This window comes from Eleutherodactylus coqui, chromosome 4 (genome assembly GCF_035609145.1).
Source record: "Eleutherodactylus coqui strain aEleCoq1 chromosome 4, aEleCoq1.hap1, whole genome shotgun sequence".
NCBI classification, from domain to species: Eukaryota; Metazoa; Chordata; class Amphibia; order Anura; family Eleutherodactylidae; genus Eleutherodactylus; species Eleutherodactylus coqui.
The window spans coordinates 192,318,854-192,339,844 of record NC_089840.1 but is presented as its reverse complement, the minus strand read 5'-3'; the positions used below and the strand labels follow the sequence as shown (position 1 = coordinate 192,339,844).

At 42.3% G+C, this 20,991-nt stretch overlaps 1 protein-coding gene across 1 annotated transcript in view; it reads right to left on the bottom strand.

Moving 5' to 3' along the window:
• The window catches only part of CDH23 (cadherin related 23), a 996,630-nt gene that overhangs the window by 32,027 nt on the left and 943,612 nt on the right, over positions 1 to 20,991 (bottom strand). The window contains exons 57-61 of the mRNA XM_066601617.1: positions 17,200 to 17,463; positions 15,211 to 15,372; positions 13,819 to 14,075; positions 4,008 to 4,105; positions 2,160 to 2,280 (exon numbers count right to left, since the gene is read on the bottom strand). Of these exons, the coding sequence (XP_066457714.1) occupies positions 2,160 to 2,280; positions 4,008 to 4,105; positions 13,819 to 14,075; positions 15,211 to 15,372; positions 17,200 to 17,463 (902 nt within the window). The remainder of the gene's footprint in view (positions 1 to 2,159; positions 2,281 to 4,007; positions 4,106 to 13,818; positions 14,076 to 15,210; positions 15,373 to 17,199; positions 17,464 to 20,991) is intronic.

The following is a 20,991-nucleotide window of genomic DNA, read 5'->3' as shown; positions in this document are numbered from 1 at the left end:
GCTGACACATCCCTAATTAAGTGTGTGTGAGGGGCTGGTGGTGCACCGTGAATGCTGCGAGGTAAAAATCGTTGAGTATAATGTAGGGGAAATTCTGGTTAATTATACTGCAAAGAGAGAACTATGAATGTGATTATACTGCAGGGAGGGAGCTCTGGATGTGATTATACTGCAGGGACGGAACTCTGGATGTGATTATACTGCAGGGAGGGAGCTCTGGATGTGATTATACTGCAGGGAGGGAGCTCTGGATGTGATTATACTACAGGGAGGGAGCTCTGGAGGGGATTATACTGCAAAGAGGGAGCTCTGGATGTGATTATACTGCAAAGAGGGAGCTCTGAATGTTATTATGCTGCAAAGAGGGAACTATGGATGTGATTATACTGCAAAGAGGGAGCTATCAATGTGATTATACTGCATAGGAATCTCTGGATGTGATTATACCGCAGAGGGGACTCTGGATATGATTATACGGCAGAGGGAGCTCTGGATATGATTATACCACAGAGGGAACTCTGGATGTAATTATACTGCAGAGGGAGCTCTGGATGTGATTATACTACAGAGGGAACTCTTGATGTGATTATACTGCAGAAGGACCTCTTGATGTGATTATACTGTAGGGCACACACATCAAACACAAGGCCTACGGGCCGAATCTCGCCTGCCACCTCATTTTCTGTGGCCAGCCGGCTGTGCAGCAAGTTCCCTCACCCTCCATGCTGCTGTCAGTATGTGATCTTCTATCACCTTGTTCTGTCTCAGTAGAGCAGACAGTAATAGAGGAATGCTGATATCACCATGACAACAACTGCGGAAGAGGGAAGAAAACTGCAGAAAACATGATCTCTGGTGCGAGGAGAGTGGCACCGAGGAGGAGGAGCAGCTGCAGGGTGCGAGCCTGGTCAGCCCTGAACTCCTCAGACTGGCCCTCCATCTGTTCATGTCTGCAGGTCTGGGGAGACATCAGAGGCCCAAATATGCAGGAGGGCCCCAAAAAGGACTGAGAGCCAGCCAGTATGCCTTCCCTTGGGACCAAATTGGATGCAGGTAATTTTAAAGATGCAAAAGTGTGTTTGTGTGCATATATATACTGTGCACCTGTGTGTGTGTGTGTATATGTATGTGTGTGTGTGTATATATATATATATATATATATATATATACATATAATGTGTGTATGTGTATAGTAGAGTGCGACTGTGCGTATATACGTATAATAGTGTGCATCTGTTCATATATGTGTATAATAGTGTGTCTGTTTGTATATGTGTATAATAGGGTGCGTCTGTGTATACATATATATATATATATGTATAATAATAGTGTGCGCTTGTGTGTGTGTGTCTATATATTATATATATATATATATATATATATATATATATATATATATATATATATATATGTATGTAGAATAGTGTGCCCCACTGGCCACTATCGAGGACCCTATTACCAATCGGGCCACCATAGGGTTCACTTTTACTATACAGTCTTACAATTAGAATCGGACCTTTGAAGGCAACCATAAGGCTGATTTGGCCCTCATTAAAAATAAGTTTGACACCCCTGCTGTAGGGGGTAAGCTCTGAATGTGATTATGCTATAGACATAAGCTTTGTATATGATTACACGGAAGGGGATAAACTATGGATGGGATTAAACTGCTCGCAAGAAAGTTCTTTTTACAATATTAAGGGCTCATTCATATGGGCAAAAAAGCTCCATAACACGGAGTGCTGAATTCCCATTGATTTGCATTAGGTGTATATAAGTGCAGGGAAAAAAAGTAGCATGTCCAATTTTGGTCCGTATTACAGACCAAAATAGGCTGTTAAAGTCAATAGGACTGCACAAATATGCAGTAAATAATCGATACATGTGTATTCACTGCTTATTCCCACGTACAATATGCAGGAGATACGCAACAGTTTTGGACCGTGAATATTCTGTGTATTCAGAGACTGAAACTAAATACGCCGTTGTAAATGAGCCCTAACCATATATAGATTTACATTTAGAGATTATAAATGCTTTTTTGGCAGTGTTGAGCATTTTATAATGGTGTTTAATTGAAACAGATTGCAGAAAATCAGTGTAATAAAAGGCTGTAATTATACCATCTAAATAAGTAAGAATATTAGAAATATCTTTACCTGCAAAGCAGATAGGTCCTCCGGAGCGCGAGGAGCGGTGGCTGGCTGGACATCCATGACATTGTAATTTCGAAAGAGATTACGCAACTGTTCTTTATTCTCATCAATCATTTGTATAACCCTTAGAGAGAATATGATATATATGGCTGGTTCCTGTATACTAATTGTAATGTATTTTATAAAACATCAGCATGCTATCTAAATACCATACTATTATATAGTCTGTACACATTATTACCTAGGTTACATGCTATAGACACCTTTACATTGACCGTTACTTCCTAAATGCAGAATCAAAACAATATTTTCAATTGTTTTCGTTAAAACTTTCCACATTGCCAACTCCATTCAGCTCTGGATGTGATTATACTACATGGAGGGAGCTCTGTATGTGATTATACTGCAGAGGGAGCTCTGGATATTATTGTAGTACATGGAGGGAGCTGTGGATGTGATTATACTGCAGAGGGAGCTCTGGATGTGATTATAGTACATGGAGGGAGCTCTGGATGTGATTATAGTATATGGAGGGAGCTGTGGATGTGATTATACTACATGGAGTGAGCTCTGGATGTGATTATAGTACATGGAGGGAGCTCTGGGTGTGATTATACTGCAAAGGGAGCTCTGGATGTGATTATACTACATGGAGAGAGTTGTGGATGTGATTATACTGCAGAGGGAGCTCTGGATGTGATTATAGTACATGAATGGAGCTCTGGATGTGATTATAGTACATGGAGGGAGCTCTGGAAGTGAATATAGTACATGGAGGGAGCTCTGGATGTGATTATACTGCAGAGGGAGCTCTGGATGTGATTATACTACATGGAGGGAGCTCTGGATGTCATTAACATGGACAGCACACTGCCCCAAATATACTAGTGTGCGGGGAGGTAAAGTCCCATTTACATGAACCGATGATTAGCTGAATGAATGTTTGTAAAATTGTTCGTTCCTGAACACTGAATCGGGTAAACATCCCATTGATCAGTTGATAAATGAGCGATCGGAAAAAAAAGAGAAGGAGAGAGGTAGGAAAGTATCCAAGGCAGAATCCGCAGCAGGGCCAAGGAGTAATAACACATAGGCAGGCAGAGCGTTCGTGTCAGCGTGGAGGAGAGAAGATCCCTTGGGGATTGTAATACAATTTTGGATGCAAAGTAGGAACTTTAGTTCAACTTTTTTAACTCAAGGTCAACACTAGGAAATGTAAAAATTAATTTTCCTTGCCCGATGTGTCCATAGCCTCTATGGCACTTCCAGTAGGCACTTCCATGTTAGTAATATAGAATACCTGTTACTTACTACTATTCAATATATTGAAGTTTATGGCCAGCATTACCCATACATATTTTAGAAGTCCCACCTGCCTTCATATTGTACATCCCAACATTAAATAAGTATTCCCATCTCAGACTTTCTAAGACATATCCACTTTTAAGTGATACCATAAAAGTCTTATAAGTATGGGTCCCAACTCTGGGACTCAGACCTGTCTTGAGTTCTGTTCTCCCTGGCCGTACTTTGGCTGTATGAGTTGGGCTGGAGTGGTTGTAATTACGGAAAAATCTGAATGGGCTGAGCTGTGTCCATAACTCCCATAGAAGTGCAGCTCTTGAGTTATTGAAACAGTGTAGCTTACTGTGCTATGTTGTTTCTGTAATGCCATTTCATTTCCATATGTATTACGGACACAGTGTTTCCGTATGCCCGACTGCCTCGTACAGAGGAGTATTCCCATAGTAGACATGATTAGCTGAGAGTGAAATGTTGTACTCAAAACGTAATCCATTAGCTAGGAAACACATAGAATGTAGAAAAATACAAGATATTAAGATGGCATACCGCTCAACATCAAGAATTCTGTTGGTGTCTCGGTTTACCACATGTATCAGCATGTCCGTCTGTGCAAAGTTCACTCTTCCTTTTTTGTCCACATGGAACTGTAGATGAAGCAACAGAAAAAAGTAGTGCGATTGTAACATGATTATCTCCATTTACAGTTACTGCAAATGGAAGTTTTATCAAACGGCACACATTGTAAATATAGGAGCAATAAAAGAGTCTTGATATTGAGGAACTAAAGAACAAACTTCTCTTGTGCACGATTTGTAATAGGATAATAACAGCTGATAATGACTTCTATACAATAAAAACCGGCCACTGCATCTACCTGCCCAGCTGACACCCTTCTCCATTTCTCATTGACACCATACGTTCCATTGGTAACGCAGGGGTCAGAAACGCTCTTTTCTCCTTAGGGAGAGCAACTATATACTATGAACTAAGTGAGGAGACTCAAATGGCCACGCACGCTCCTCTGGGTAATATGCAAATAAGGGAGATGGAATAAATCCTCCACAGTGCCACCTATTGAAAGGCAGCATTCCTTCGAGTCAAAGTGGGACTTTTTATACAAGTCTTGTTACAATGACTGGGAATCAAAAGCAAAGCCAGACTCCATGTACATACAGCTGTTTCCGGGTTATTGCCCATCATCAGTGTACAGTAGGAGTCTGGCTTTTGCTAGTGAGAGGCCTGGGACAGGGGTCAGAAACGCTCATTTCTCCTTAGGGAGAGCAACTATATACTATGAACTAAGTGAGGAGACTCAAATGGCCACGCACGCTCCTCTGGGTAATATGCAAATAAGGGAGATGGAATAAATCCTCCACAGTGCCACCTATTGAAAGGCAGCATTCCTTCGAGTCAAAGTGGGACTTTTTATACAAGTCTTGTTACAATGACTGGGAATCAAAAGCAAAGCCAGACTCCATGACCCCTGTCCCAGGCCTCTCACTAGCAAAAGCCAGACTCCTACTGTACACTGATGATGGGCAATAACCCGGAAACAGCTGTATGTACATGGAGTCTGGCTTTGCTTTTGATTCCCAGTCATTGTAACAAGACTTGTATAAAAAGTCCCACTTTGACTCGAAGGAATGCTGCCTTTCAATAGGTGGCACTGTGGAGGATTTATTCCATCTCCCTTATTGGTAACGCAGGCACACACAAAGCAACTTCTTAAAGGGACAGGCACATGCCAGCTATTAGAGCTAAACCTCTGACTGATTACCTCCAGTTATTTAAAGAGTAACCAGAATTAATTTTTTCCCCTAAAATGTAGGTGATTCTAAGCATTTTTGCAATCTGTTTTATCACAGTTTATTTTTTTTAAATTAAAAGTATTTTTTTTATTAAACTTTTCCACTTTTTTACATATCCTTGTAACATTTTAATATACAACTGGTTTCCCCCCCCTCAGATCTCTTGCTCAACTTTTAGTCCTTTAAATGTATTGTCTTTGTGCGTTCACAGTCTTTCAACATAAACGATAGTATCAGTTCCTATGGTGCACATGTATTCTTTAATCTCCATGTTGCTTGTCTTCTTTCTGTCTTCTTTTTTGGTTCAGGGATAGTTGTTTTTGCTGCTTGCAAGGGGCAGCCATCTACCTTCTATCCATTGTCTGGTCTCTCTCTCTCTAATCCCTCCTATACCGTCCTACCGCATTAGACCTCTCCACTTTATTTTACAGCATAACAAACTTGTACTTAGCTCTGCATTGCTTAATAAACTTTATATGTACCAAATACGTGTTTCTTTATGATTTTTTAAATTTACACATCAAGTCCCCGGTTTACAGGTGCCTCCCCACACGGCTCACCATCCCACTCCCCGTGTGTCTGGTCCACCATCATTTGTTTGGCTCTGGGCATGTATCCATCTTAGCCATATATCCTGGTATTTTTGGCTGGTCTTGCGTTTAGTGTATATGCTCCTCTCCCACAGTAAAATTTGGTTGACCTTGTTTTTGAATTCTCCCAGCGTAGGTGGTTCTTCATCGGTCCACCGCTATGCTATTGTTTTTCTAGCTATGTACAATAATCTGGATACCGCCAGTTTTTCATGGTCATCTAACGGTAGGTCTTGTGTGTATCCCAGAATGCACACGTATGGTGTAAAGTCCATACGTATACCAAATGCCGCGTTTGTTGCGTTTCTTATTTTCACCCAATATCTATGCAATTTCGGACACCGCCATAGCATGTGGATTAGGTCCGCCGTGTGGGTTTTGCACCTTGCACATATCGGAGAGGTTCTTTTTCCTATATTACACAAGAAGGCCGGGGTGCGGTACACTCTGTGTATTAGGAATATTTGCGAGACTCTGTGTGACTCGCTCAGAGATAGTTTCGGTGTCATTTGTAGGATTTCCTCCCAGTGCGACTCCTCAATGGGCCCTATATCTGCTTCCCATTTTGCTTTTGTTAGTATCGGGTTGCGTGTGTTAACCGTGTCCTGTATGTGGGAGTATATTACAGATATTTTCCCCGCTGTGGTGGTGGCCGTCCCTATTATGTTTGCTACTATATTCGTTGTCACTGTTATTTCTTCCGAGTTCTTTTCTGCTTGTATGGCGTGTCTGAGCTGCAAATATTTATAGAAGTCACTATTGGGGATGTCGTAGTTCTGTTTTAGTTGCTCAAGGGTTTTCAGCTCTCCCCCCTCCATTATCTGGACCATTCTCCTAACTCCCCTGTCCTTCCACCCTTGGAATCCTTGTAGTTTTTTGATTTCTGGTAAGTATGGGTTATTCCATATGGGGGTATATTGTGTGCAGCTTTTTATATCGAGCATATTTCTGGTCTTCCACCATATTTTGTGTATCAATAATAACGTGGGGGTGTTTTGACCGTTTTTTTTAAACGCTCCGCGTTCCAGAGTTTCGAACAGATGCGACCCGGCGAAAAAATTTTTAAGGATTCTGAAACTGGCATCTTGTGTCTCCTCTGTCTCCCATCCCCTGAGGTGTTGCAGCTGGGAGGCCATGAAGTATGAGAACGGGTTGGGCAAGGCTAATCCGCCTTTTTCCTTTGGATTGTGTAGTAGTTCTAGTTTTATCCTAGGTGCCTTCCCTCCCCATATAAGTTCTCTAAACAGTCCCTTGACCTTGTGGAGGAATTTTTGTGTTATCCAGTGTGGGGAGTTGTGTATTAAATATGGCAGCTGTGGCATCAATATCATTTTTATGAGATTCACTCTTCCTATGATTGTCATGGGTAGTTTGCGCCATATGTGAAGTTTTTGTTTCCATTTTTCCATAAGCGGTTCTAGGTTTATTTTCCCGTACTCACTAACCTTTTTCGTAATTTTAACTCCCAGATATTTAATTGTTGGGGTGCATGTCAGGGTTATTTCTCTATTAGCGATTTGCATTTCTGGGATGTCTATTGGTAATAATTCGGATTTGGTCCAATTGATGGTGAGTCCCGAAAATGCTCTGAATTCTTTTATTACGTGCATCGTGGTTTTCAGAGATTTTTCCCCATCCCCCAGGAACAATAGCATGTCATCCGCGTACAATGCGATTTTTTTTCCTCCATGTTTCCTCTGCAGAATCCCACTATCCCCTGGTGTGATAGGATTTTACACGCCAGGGGCTCTATTGCTAGCGCAAACAGGAGTGGCGATAATGGGCATCCCTGCCTTGTTCCTCTATGTAGTGGAAATGCCTCCGAGGATCCCCCATTGATGGACACATCCGCCTCCACTCTAGCATATAAAAGTTTTACCCGTCTCACAAATGCTGGGCCGCATCCCATTTTTTCTAATACCTTCCACAGGTATTGCCACTCGACGCTATCAAACGCCTTGGCCGCGTCTAATGAGAATATGATTCTACCTCCGGTGTTGTCTACGGGTATTTGTAAGTTTAAGAATACCCTGTGAATATTTGTTGCCGTTGACCTTGCTGGTATAAACCCGCTCTGGTCCCGGTGCACCAGGGTAGATGCCACTTTTGATAACCGATTGGCCAGGATTTTAGCTATAATTTTAACGTCTGCGTTTAATAACGATATTGGTCTGTACGAGTCCATCAACAGGGGGTCCTTATCCGGCTTTAACAGGATTATTTTTGCTTTTCGCATTGTCCGTGGCAGCTCCCCTTTCTGTTCCGCCTCCGCCATTGTCTCTAGGAGTTGTGGCAATAAAATATCTGCATGTTGTTTGTAAAATTCTATTGGGAAACCGTCCTCCCCTGGGGCCTTGTTATTTTGCATGTCTTTTACCGCCTCCTGCATCTCCTCCAAGTCTATTGGTGCATCTAGGAACTCTCTCTGTTCCTCCGTCAATCTGCGTGTTGTTATGTCCGCCAAGTATTCCTCAATTTGTTCTATCGTTTTATCCAATCTCGAGGGGTACAGGGAGGAGTAGAATTCCCGCGCGATCTCTCTTATGGATGCTGCATCTCTAACAATCTCGCCTTGTGTGTTTTTTAGTTTGATGATATATGTAGGGCTAGTTTGTGCTCGGGCTATAACTGCCAGCATATGTCCTGTTCTTTCTCCTTCTTCGTAGTATGCCTGCTTCCGGAACCCATTTTTGGTAGCTGCTGTGTCTAGTGAGTATTTGTTAAGAGCTTCTTGGGCTTATTTCCATAAATTGAGTGTTATGTTTTTCTCTTTTATGTAGTTTTCTTCCGTTTCTTTTAATTTTCCCCGTAATTTTTGGCCTCTTTCTCTATGTCCCTTCTTTGCCTGGGTGATTTGCTGTATATATACCCCCCTCATATATGCCTTCATGGCCTTCCAGCATACTGTCATACTCGTAGTATCTTTGTTTAGTGCAAAGTATTCCTCTAGTGTTGTTTTCATGTTTTCCCTGCTTAGTATATTTAACCAATGTGAGTTCAAGTTCCATCTCTTTTGGGGGTGGCTATCAGTGTTACCGTGCTGTAGGTCCAGACGTAGCATGGAGTGGTCAGATATAACCCTTGGTAGGTATTTTATTGAAGTTATATCCCTGTATATCTGAATATTCCCCACTGCTAGGTCTATTCTAAATAAACATTGATGCGTAGTTGAGTAGCAGGAGTATTGATTATGTGTGGGGTACCGTGTTCTCCATATATCTATCAATGATATTTCATTTATTAGTTTTCCAAGTGATGTCAGGTCCCTTTCCTCGTTTACGTTTCCTGCTCGTAGTCTGTCCTGTGTAGGGTTAATGACCGAATTAAAGTCGCCTATAATAAGGACTGGGGTGTCCGGTTTGTCTGCTATGAATCCTATTACTTGCCGCATTATCGTGTTATTATATGGTGGCGGGATATATACTGAAATTATAATGCATGTGTAGTTGTAGATTCTACAGTGTAGACATATAAAGCGGCCTTCTGGGTCAATTTTTCGTGTTAGGCATTTAAACGGTATATTCCTGTGTACCACTATACTGACTCCTCTGGAGTACTTCGTGTGTGTGGAGTGGAAGCTCTGTCCCATCCCCCCTACTTTAAGCGTGTCCGTGTTTTCTTTTGATAGATGTGTCTCCTGCAAACAAATAATAGCCGGGCCTTGCTCTTTGATGGCTTGTAATATTGCTGACCTTTTTGTCTGGTCACTCATACCTCTCACATTCCACGAGACGATCCTGACCTTACTACTCATTCTCCTTATTTTTTGCCTTCCTGAGGGTTACTATTTTCTGAGCGGCACCACCCCTTTTTATTTTTGTGAGTGAGTCGCACTGGGAGGATCCGTGCATGTGTATATGTACTACTGTCCGTTCTCAGCAATGAGTCTCTCCCGCGTAGTTTTGGCCTAGCCCCCCGCATCCACCAATACATACATTTATCCCTCTTTAGGGCGCCCACCCACTGGCGTTTTTTTTCACTGCGAAATTCGCAGGTTTTTTTTTTCTGCAGGGGGTCTATGGGACTTGTAATGTAAAAATCGCGATCGCGCAAAATCGCGATTTACCGCGATATCGCGATTTTGCGCGATAGCGATTTTAGCTTTGCATGTCCCATAGCCCAAAGACCCCTGCAGAAAAAAAAAAACGCTGCGAATTTCGCAGTAAAAAAACACTAGTGGGTGGGCACCCTTACTGTACACATTTTCGTTATTTGCAATACACTTTTCATCTGTACATTTACGTTAACATTTCTTCCCCTTATCCCTCCCTGAACCGTTTTTCTATCATATAACCTTATCCCTTCTATCTGTAAATTGTCTAACATTTCCCAACTATACGAGAGAGAGACCAAACAACAAACACCCCCAACATGTAACTCACTGATCCGTTGTCTTCCAATCGGATCGGGGTACCAGTCCTCCATTCTCCTGCGCGATGCATCCTGTCGTCTCAGGAGCTCCTTTCAGAAGTTTCGGGTTCCCTTCGATTAAACATTTCTTTCGGCGTTATCTCTTCATGGTGACTTGCGCGGCGATCTTCCCCTCCGAATTTGTTCTTCACTTTGATCTATCCAGTCGCTGGCTTCTTTTGGGCTTTCAAAGAAGTGTGTCGTACCCAGCGCCGCCACTCTCAACTTGGCTGGATACAGCATTCCGTAGGGCACTTGCAGGTTTCGCAGCCGTCTTTTTATTTCTATAAATGTTGCGCGCTTCTTTTGTATCTCCGTAGAGAAGTCTGGGAAAAAGGAGACTTTCGCGCCATTAAATTGAATTTCACCCTTTTCGCGGGCCTTTTGGAGTATGATGTCTCGGTCTCTGTAGTGCAGTATCTTGATGAGTATCGGCCTAGCGGGAGCCCCCGGGGGGAGGGGTCGTGTGGGTACACGATGGGCTCTTTCAATTGCGAACATCGTCGTTAGGGTGTTTCTTCCGAACAGTTCGGGCAGCCATGTTTCAAAAAATTCTGCTGGGTTTCTTCCTTCCGCCTTTTCTGGGAGGCCCACAATCCGCACGTTGTTTCTTCTTGACCTATTTTCTAGGTCATCTACTTTGTTCTGTAGATATTGTAGGTCATGCAGGTTTTTTTCCACGTTTCGTTGCATTGGCTGTATTACGTCTTCTACGTCACTTATTCGTTGTTCTGTTTCTGTTAGACGTTCTGATATTTTTCGCACATCTTGCCGTAGCAGGTTTACATTACTTTGCATTGCACCCATCTGCATGTTAAGGTTGCTCAACGATGCGTTGCATTTGGTAATTTCGCCAAAGATTTCTTTCAGCGTGGGTTCTCTGGCAGTACTTGCGTCTACTTGTCTTTGGTCTTTTATGGCAGAGTCGTCTGTATTGTGGGAAGCATCCCATGTACAGCTATCTGGTGCGTTTGCATAATTTGCGCTATGTGTACCATTATCTGGATTACTTGAATTGTTTATGCTTTTTCGCATATGGTGGTCGGCCGCATTGGTGTTAACTGCACCATCTTTATTGCGGTTGGGGCTGCCTGCGTTACTTGTGATTTCTTGTCTGCATTTGTCAGTGTTTTGCACAGTGTGTGAGCTGCTGTGCACATCTTTATTTTGGCTGTGCTTGTTAGGGGTTTCTTCTGTGCTTGCTTTGTCTGTCCCTTCTTTACTTTTCACTCTTTCTGCATTTCCTGTGTATGTGGCTTCTTCCTTCCCTCCTACTCCCGCCATTAGTGTGCTTTCTTGTGGGCTCCCCTGCTCCTCTATGTCTCCCCTCTGCTGCTTAGGGCTTGTGGATGTCTCTTTTCTGCCCCCCTCCTCCATGGCATACCTCGCCAGTTTGCGTGCTGTATCTGTGCTGCTCATACTGGGGCGCGGTATTAACGTTCGCGGCTCTCTCCCGCCGGCGCCATCTTGTTTTTGCCGGCCGCCGGCTTCTTCTCCTTTCCCTCTCTTTTTACCGCGGACCATTTCCTCCGCGGGTGTTTATCTGGCCGCCGCTGCTCTCCGCTGTGCCTCCGCTCTGTTTTTCGGCTTTTCGACGACTTTGGGACCCGTTAGCAGGATATATGTGCTCGTTTTTAGCGGAGCTGCTCCGACATCGCCGGTCAGGCTCCGCCCCCCCTATCACAGTTTATTAAAAGAAAACCCCTATTCAGCTATGCAGCTAGAAGAAGTTGCAGAGAAATCTAACTTCAGCTAGCTAACTGCATAGCTGAACAGAAAGCTCTCGACTGTGCTGTGCCTGCACTGCTATCTCAAGTGCAGGCACAGTGGCTTATATAGAACAGTATAATAAATGTCTGCTTTCAATTTTATTACACTTATATATTGACTTCCCCCATAGTGTCCTCTCCTGACATCTTTTGTATCTACTGTTCCTGCCTCCATCCCCCTTTGATATGAAGAGAAAGAAGCAGTCCTGTATCACAGACAACTTCTCCACCTCCCAACATACCAATTCGCCACCGGACCACATACACTGTCAGTTTTAGGACGCTACCCTGAGCGGTAGACTCTACTATGTCTTATCGTGTTGCATGAATTCTTCCAGCCGATGACCTCAGATTTGTATAGGAAGAACAAGAAGAGGGTTTAGCAAACCTAAAAGGAATGTCAGGGGCTTGGGACCCAGGTATATAATCAGGACTCAAAGAACCTTGAGATGGGTTACAGAAAGTAGGTGGTAGAGGTGCTGCTAGCTAGGGCAGACTAGATATGCGGAAAATAAAGCTGGTGCTTTGGCACAACTCTCCAATGAAAGTTGTGAGACAATACGATGAAATATCCAACTTCTCTTTGTATTTAGTGAATTAAAAGCCAGCAAAAGATATACCGTATTTTTCGCTTTATAAGACGCACCGGTCTATAAGACGCACCCCCGTTTTAGAGCGGCAAAATAGGGGGAAAAAAATCATTACTCACCTCCCCCGGCGTTCTGCGGCGCTGCTGCAGGGTGTCGCTCCCTCCTGGTCCCCGTCAGAGCATTGCTTTCTGGACGCAGGGCTTGAAATCCCCACCTCCAGAAAGCTAATACTGTGATTGGCTGAAGGCGCACATGTGTTAGCCAATCACAGCCATTCAATGATGTCATTGAATGGCTGTGATTGGCTGACGGCGTGTGTTAGTGAATCACAGTATTAGCTTTCTGGAGGAGGGGATTTCAAGCCCTGCGTCCAGAAAGCAATGCTCTGCCGGGGACCAGGAGGGAGCGACAGCCTGCAGCAGCGCCGCAGAACGCCGGGGGAGGTGAGTACTGATTTTTTTTTTTTTGACAGGAGAAGAGAAATCTTCTAACTGATCGCACATTTGTTCACGCAATCGCGAATTTAACGCGCAATCGCGCCAAATAAATTGCGTCCGCGCGTTAAATTCGCGATCGCGCTAAAAATGGCGATCGGAACGAATTTTGCCACATTCGCTTTATAAGATGCAGGAACTTTTCCCCCCTGCTTTGGAGGCGGAAAAAGTGCGTCTTATAAAGCGAAAAATACAGTATAGATTTCGGGGTGAACCCCTTCATCAGTTATGCTAGTGTCACAGCCCCAGTCATCTCCATTCATGGTTTTCACCAACACTTCTGGATCCATATTTCTGCAGCCCCAAGAGTGATGTTTCTCCCAACATGACTGATGAAGGGCTTCATCCTCAAATGTGTATCTTTTGCTGGCTTTTAATTCACTAAATAAAAGAGAAGTTCAATGTTTCGTTTTCTATTGTTTCATGACTTTTATTGGAGAGTTGCGCCAAAACATCAGCTTTATTTTGCTCAAATTTGTATGACCACATAATGTTGCTTTGGAAATATCATCTATAAGCTGTCAGCAGTTGTTCTTAGAAACTACTCTAGGGATGCAGCTTCTTTACTCAAAGTCCCTAACCTTGTGAGGGATGTCTAAAAGGTGAAAATCCATTAGGCTCCCCTCTACAGTTTTAGTCTTAAACCTACAAGTAACAGTAACAGTAGGTCTACCCTCCTCTCTGACCATGAATTACCTGGACATCATCCGTATTGACGATGGCTCCTGTTATGTTGGAAAGCAGCCGTATGAATTCTTCCTCAAACTCACGCACCCGATCCGGAATCTCATTAATCACTATCTTTAAGCGCTGGTCATCCCTTAAAATATAGATACCAACAACAGCAGTGTCATTGTGTCCAGCCAGATCGGAAGCCATAATGTCTACGACAAAATAGCCAGGGCTGTAGGCAGTAAATAAGTCAAAGGTCCGAATAAAGCCATCAACATGACCTGGGAAGACAGTAATCATATTGTTGGGTCATTGCGGTAATACAACACATAAAATGGATTGAATGGTACCTTAAAGTGAATGAAAATGAATGTGCACGTATCGGGGTATTTTAACATACTGTTTATGCCTACAGGGCATGATCATGTGTATGTGGGACACAAACACACACCAATAGAAATGGCTAATTCGTCTAATGAGTTCCAGATGTGTTCTTTTTCCAGCGCAATTACGCAGTGTTTCCCGCACCTTCTTGCATGCAATTTTGAGCACTCGCCACTGACGTTTGGTGTGCCAATATGCAGAAAAATAGAACATGTCCTTTTTTTTGGGGGGGCCAAAATGTGCTCGCAAAATACGGAAATTGGGAAAACCATTGAAATGAATGGATTCTATTGTCTGCATATTGCAGGCGCAACTTTTGTGCACGCAAATACGCCAGCCTTACTCTAAGCTTCACTTTATCTATTAGCACTAGTGAAGGAAATATTGTGCTGCTGTTTTACACAATTCATATCACCAACAAATTTATGAGGCCTCGCTCACACGAGCGCATTGAAAAAATATTGCGCAAAATATGTAGTGCTTGGGCTGCGTACTAATCATTGTATATGATGCATACGCGTTTTTTACATACACAAGTGATGTCAGAAGTTTTTTTTTCTCTGTCTGGTTTCTTGGCAACTATCGTAAAATACATAATGTGTGCCCATGTACATGCATACGCCTTGCACATTTAACGCACGCCATAGACTTGAATAAACGGCTTGCATGCATAAAATGACAAATAATAGGACATGTTCTTTTTTTTTATGTAGCGCATGAAATATGAACCCTTCATGAACCCCACACAGGTCTATGACATTTAGGTGCAGCATAATATGATGCAACAATATGAGGCCTAACAAGCCAAGGCAACACCCAGTCCCTGATTGTCTCCATAATGAAAATCATATTAGCACTAGCCAGCTAATCTGTGCAGCTGCAGAAATGATCAGATGTTTTTGTTCCACTTGTTTTGTCTCAGAATGCATGTTGGAACTATGCACAAATAATTTAAGTCTTTTTTTTATCATTTGCATCAGCTCTATGGTTACCGGAGGCACTGGGAGTACAGAAAAATGTAAATACCCTTACCAATCACAAATATATTTTTCACTGCTTCAGAGTCATTTGAGTTGTGCTTGATGTACTGGATGCCAAGAATGGTGTAGAATACCAAGCTGTTGTTTCCCACATCAGCATCAAGGGCTACAACTTTTATCAGTTCAGAACCCACTTTAGCGTCAGTGGCAACACCTGAAATGAAATAGTAACATAACATAGTAACAATGTGTGAGGCCGAAAAAAGACCTTCAGCCATCAAGTTCAGTCTTTTACCCCAATGTTTATGCAGAGGAAGGCGAAAAAACCCCCAATGAGGTAGAAGACAATTTTCCTCATTTAAGGGAAAAAAATTCCTTTCCAACTCCAACTTGGCAATCAGATCAATCCCCAGATCACCGACCCTTCTGGAGTAATCAGTGATACAACATGTAATATTGTAAGGGCGCCCACCCACTGGCGTTTTTTTTTCCCTGCGAAATTCGCAGCATTTTTTTTCTGCAGGGGTCTATGGGACTTGTAATGTTAAAATCGCGATCGCGCAAAATCGCAACATGCGTCAGGTAGCTGGCGCAAGGTTGACTCAGCCTTCCATCCTTCCGAGGTCGGTAAAATGAGAACCCAGCTTGGTGGGGGGTAATTAAGTAATAATTACCTGAAAGCGCTGCGTAATACGTTGGCACTATACAAATACCAAGATTTATTTATTTATCTGTTTTCTAAACTAAATACGGTAACCCCAATTTTGATGACCTCTCTGGGTGTTGTAGTCTATCAATTCTCTTTATTACTTTAGTTGCCACCTTTGTACCCGCTCAAGCTCTGATTTGTCCTTCTTGAGTACTGGAGCCCCAAACTGTCCACAATATTCCATGTGTGGTCTGACCAGTGACTTGTACAGAGGAAGAACAATGTTCTTGTCATGTGTCCCTAGACCTTTTTGTGTTGCTCCCCATGACCCTATTTGCCGTAGCAGCAGCTGCCTGACACTGGTTGCTCCGGTTAAACTTAAAGCTGGCTAAAACCCGCAAGTCCTTTTCCATGTATTGTGTTCCCCAGTGGTTTCCCATTTAGTGTATAATGGTTACATGTATTTCCTCTGATCATGTGCAGAACCTTACAAAAACAGAAATGAGAAGATTTAATAAACTATATTTAAAGTATGACAAAAAATATTCTAATTACTTTAAGAATAAGCTCTATTAACTCATCTGAAACATCTTCCCCTGCCTACTGCTGTTCGCTTTACCTTTATTCCAGATTTTGACTGTCGACCTCCTTATAAAAAGCATTTCCTACCTAAAAAAACCCTAAAACTGGCCCACATTTTAGACGTCACAAGTTAGAGTGAAAACCCAAAGCTAATTATTTTTTGGGGTTATCTTTCCTATTTCTCCAGCTGCTGCAGCTGTCATTTTTGCAGACATGACAACATGATCTGTGGACATATAGGTTGGCTTCTGCTTCTTGGCAACCAATGATCAACCGCTGCTTTCTTTTAGTGATGTGTATATACAGATTAAAGAGACTGTGCCACCTACTTGTTGCCCTGTAAGCTAAACTTAGGGCCTGAAAGTAGGTGACTTGCTGAGTCCGGGGATGTAAGAGTAATATCGCACCAGTCACCCCCCCCGATGTTAGTAGTGGTAGCTGACGTTCAATGCATTGAGTGGCGGAACTGCCCATTATAAAATTAGAACAGGTGGACTACTTTGCAGCGCCACTAAATGCACTGAGTGGTGGTTTTCAGTGCTGAAACCGGCGGAACGACTGGGAAAGATAGATTAACACATCCCTGGACTCAGCGGGTCACCTACTTTCAGCCCATGAGCTTTGCTCATAGGGCCAAAAGTAGGTGACAAAGTTCTTTCTATACCAACTTTTTTTGTCTTCTTTATAACCAGTATTCGGCAGGGCCATGTTTTTTTATGGCATTGCAGAATCCAGCACCTTAACAGCCACACATGGGCTCAATCACACTAAGATATTTGCCACTATGAAACTAATCCCTCCTGATTTTACCTGTAGTATACTCAGATTTTGTGAATCTAGGTGGCTGGTCATTAATGTCTTCAAGATAGATTCTCACTTCTTGTAAGGTAGAGTCTGTGCTGGGATTGAAGCTTTGAATCTTCGCAGCCCTCATTGCTTTGCGGACTGACCAGTTTTTGTTGCTGGACGCTTTGACTATCAGGGTGTAATATGGTTCCTTCTCTCGATCCAGGTTCTTCAGAACACTGAGTTTCCCTTCCGGAATCAGCTGGAAATTGCTTTGCTCGTTGCCAGCTAGAAATGAAATAAAATAAGTTCATTTCACAGTAAATTCAACCAACATTGAGAAGAGCCCATTCTCCCTGCCTCGGTAGGCCGCAATCACCAGCTATAACCGAATATATTATTTAGTCAATTACAACAAATCTCAGATGATGTAGATTGGACTTCGGGATTAACAAAGCCTTTAATAAGAGTCTGCAAGCCTTACAATGACGAAAAATAGGCAACTAAAGCATTCTAACAAAATGCCGACCATTTCTGCCGGTTTCTTATACATAAATTTGTCAATTTGTGGGTGGCCACATCCCTCCTGAAAGCTCCAGCCAATTTTCAAAAATTGGTAGGGCCAGTGCAGATAGAATAATTGCTAAAAACAGGTGCTTGCACAAAAATTTGCAATCTTTGTATGCCGGTATTCTGGCTGACAGCTTTGGGTAAATGTCCTCAATTTTTTCTGAAAACTTATTGAATTCAATGGGGGAAAAAAACGATCATTTTGTTTCAGTCTTACTTCCATTTATCTGCTTTAAAAACAGAACACAGAAATGGAAATCAAACAAATGTGACCAAGTTCTAAGGGCACAGTGGTTTAATCCAAGACTGCTGACTAAGTTGTTTAAATAGAGACTAAGGGCTTATTCACACAGGTGTATTTGCACTGCGCTTTACACGAGCACAATTTGCATGCATAATTCGCAGTGAAGAGAACCTCTTGATTGCAATGGGTTTGGTGTGTATTTCAGTTTTTGTGTGTGTATTTCAGTTGCGCAAAAAAAAATCAGAACAGGTTTTATTTTTCTGCATATTTGCGCACCAAAAGTCCCCACAGAAGTCAAAGGGGAGGACAAATACACGCGCAATACGCTAAGAGATGCAAAAGGGTGACTTCACATATGCGTATGCATAAAAATGCTCACCATAGCGTGACTTTTTGTGCAGTTAAGACTGCGCTATTGCACACATTTTAGCTCATTTTACTGTACTTTTTGCACTGCTGAGGATCATTCACATCAGCATGAGACACACCGGCAATGTGATTCAAAAGACTGTGCAGTCAAAATAGTCTGAAGCCGCCCTAATTCTGCTGGAAAAAGAACACATCTGGAACTCGTTAAGACTAATTAGCTATTTCAATTGGTGCGTCTTTGTTTCCTGCGCTCAAATGAGCATGCCTTGTGGGGTGCAAAAAGTACAGTGAAATACGCCTGACGTGCGTGCATAAAACCATTGTTCATTCCGCAAAAACACTACACTCATGTGCGCGCAAATACGCATACTCTCCTGTTGAGCCGGCATAACAGGGCTTGTAAAGATCACCTATTAGACCACGTAGTGATCTGTAAATATAGGAATGCAGCACAAGACCATCTCCCGTCATCTCCCCACCCTTCATGGCGCAAAGAACATAGACACGCCATTATATCATCATGGCATCCGTTACCCACATGCAGAAGCAACAGATTAGTGGAACGACAGCACTAGTAATATTATGTGACTATTATATATTGTGCATAAAATATGTATATACTGCTAGGTAATTAATTAATAGCAGCGGGAAACTACCGTAATTCCTTGGAGCACAACATGATAATCCACTCGTGATGAGAAGACTATTCCACTACACCCACTGGCATCTAACAAATGGACCGCGCTGCTGGAGATTCATGTTGGCTATTAAACACTTGTTAAACTCATCTACTTGACTGTTACATGTCAAAGCTCATTTAGGAAATTCTGGCAAAGTGAAGAAAAAAGGAAATATCTAATTCCTGTGTTGAGTAATCCCTGGTTGGTATCACAAGACCCCGGTGGGCCGAGCCACCCGTGTTTTCACTTCCTTTTCCTGTAATAAGGGTAGGTTTTCTGTGTTCTTCCCTGTATTCAGGGTGCTGAATCCAAATACAGAAACCGAAATTGTCTCTCAGGCAAGATAATGTAGATATAGAGATCATAAGAAAGTAGAATATTCCATATTGTACATTAACCCCTTAAGGACCAGGGTGTTTTGGTCCTAAAGGACCAGATACTTTTTAGGGATTTTGCCCACTTGGTGGTTTAACAGCCCTTTTTTTCTTCAGTTACCAAAATTAGTTTTGCTGTGTTTTTTTTCCCATGACATGTAGGGCTATTTTTTTTAGATTTTTTTAGCTTTTTTTTATTAGGGGTAAAAAGATTTTTTTTTAATTTGTAGTTTATTTTTAAAATTAGTATATTTACGCAAAAATATATATTTTTTTGGTACTTATTTTGTAACTTTTTTTTTTTTTTTAACATCTATGTCCTCCATGACGTCATATAAGACCTCTGGGGGTCATTCACATTGTCTTTTTTTTTATTTCACACTTTTCCGCTGTAGCATAGGAGCCTCAGTTACAGGGGAAAACATCCAGTAATCACAAACAAAGCTGATCTGGGTCTGCTAGGATCCTGCAGCCTTACCTTGGCAGTGGGCATCTGGTGGTCATGTGATCACTGGGCTGATTAGCGGAAGTAACAGTTTGAGCACTGTGTAGCCTAAAAATAAGAAGACAGAAGCAGTTAAAATCTGCTTCTGTCTTCTCCTTCGGGTCTTTGACTGTGTCTGACAGCCAAGGACCCAAGCTGCTCCGGCTTGATTGCAGGAGCTTTAATCCCACTGTATACTTTTGGTATCAGTCAGGATTAAAGCCCAGGACCAAATGTGCTTGGTGCTTAAAGGGTTAAAACCATGGGCCTCATACTGAAAACTGTCAAACAGGAGAGACACAGTGACATATCAAAGGAACATGGTAAAAGATTTCACCAGCACATATGTGCAATTAAAAAGTGGTATGAAGGAAAGTGGATGCCGGCTGATTACTGCTGGAATCTTCCAAGGGAGAACACTGACGGACAGAAAGAAATAAGTGACTTCCGCAGACATTGCATCTAACTTCCCATATCTTCATGCCACTTCTGGAAGTTCTTTGCTATTCTACATCTGCCACCCGGTGATCTCATGTCCAGCTTATATCTGTATGTGACCCTATACAGGATTTACTGTTCATAACGACATTTATAACACGATTCATTACAATTCTATCTGCACTTCTTCATTCTACTATTAAGGTTATTGTCTGTAAATCTGTTCCTTACAGTCAAAATCTGAGCACAAAATTTAGAATCTGCATCCAAAACTCTGGAAGAAACACAAAAATTTTGTCCATGAAAAATGAAAATTCATATCATTGTAACCATCCAGAATCATCTCAATGCAGAATAAATTTAACGTATTACAATAAAAGGAGAGGTCTATGGGGGGCTACAAAGTCCAACGCAACCCGGCAACACTGAGGGGTCGGAGTAGAGGAATACAGATTTCTGTTCTGTTGCTATAGACTAATCTGCTGATCCTACAAGACGACTGTAACTGCACCCTCTGATAGCTTTAGTCAAAAATAAGATGTATTTTTTATATTCTAGAACACATCAAGGGGCTTCATTGTAGACCCTCTTGTAGTGCGACTTCAGAGATGTAGTAACTACACCAAACGGCCACTAAAAAGAGCTGGAATATAGCTT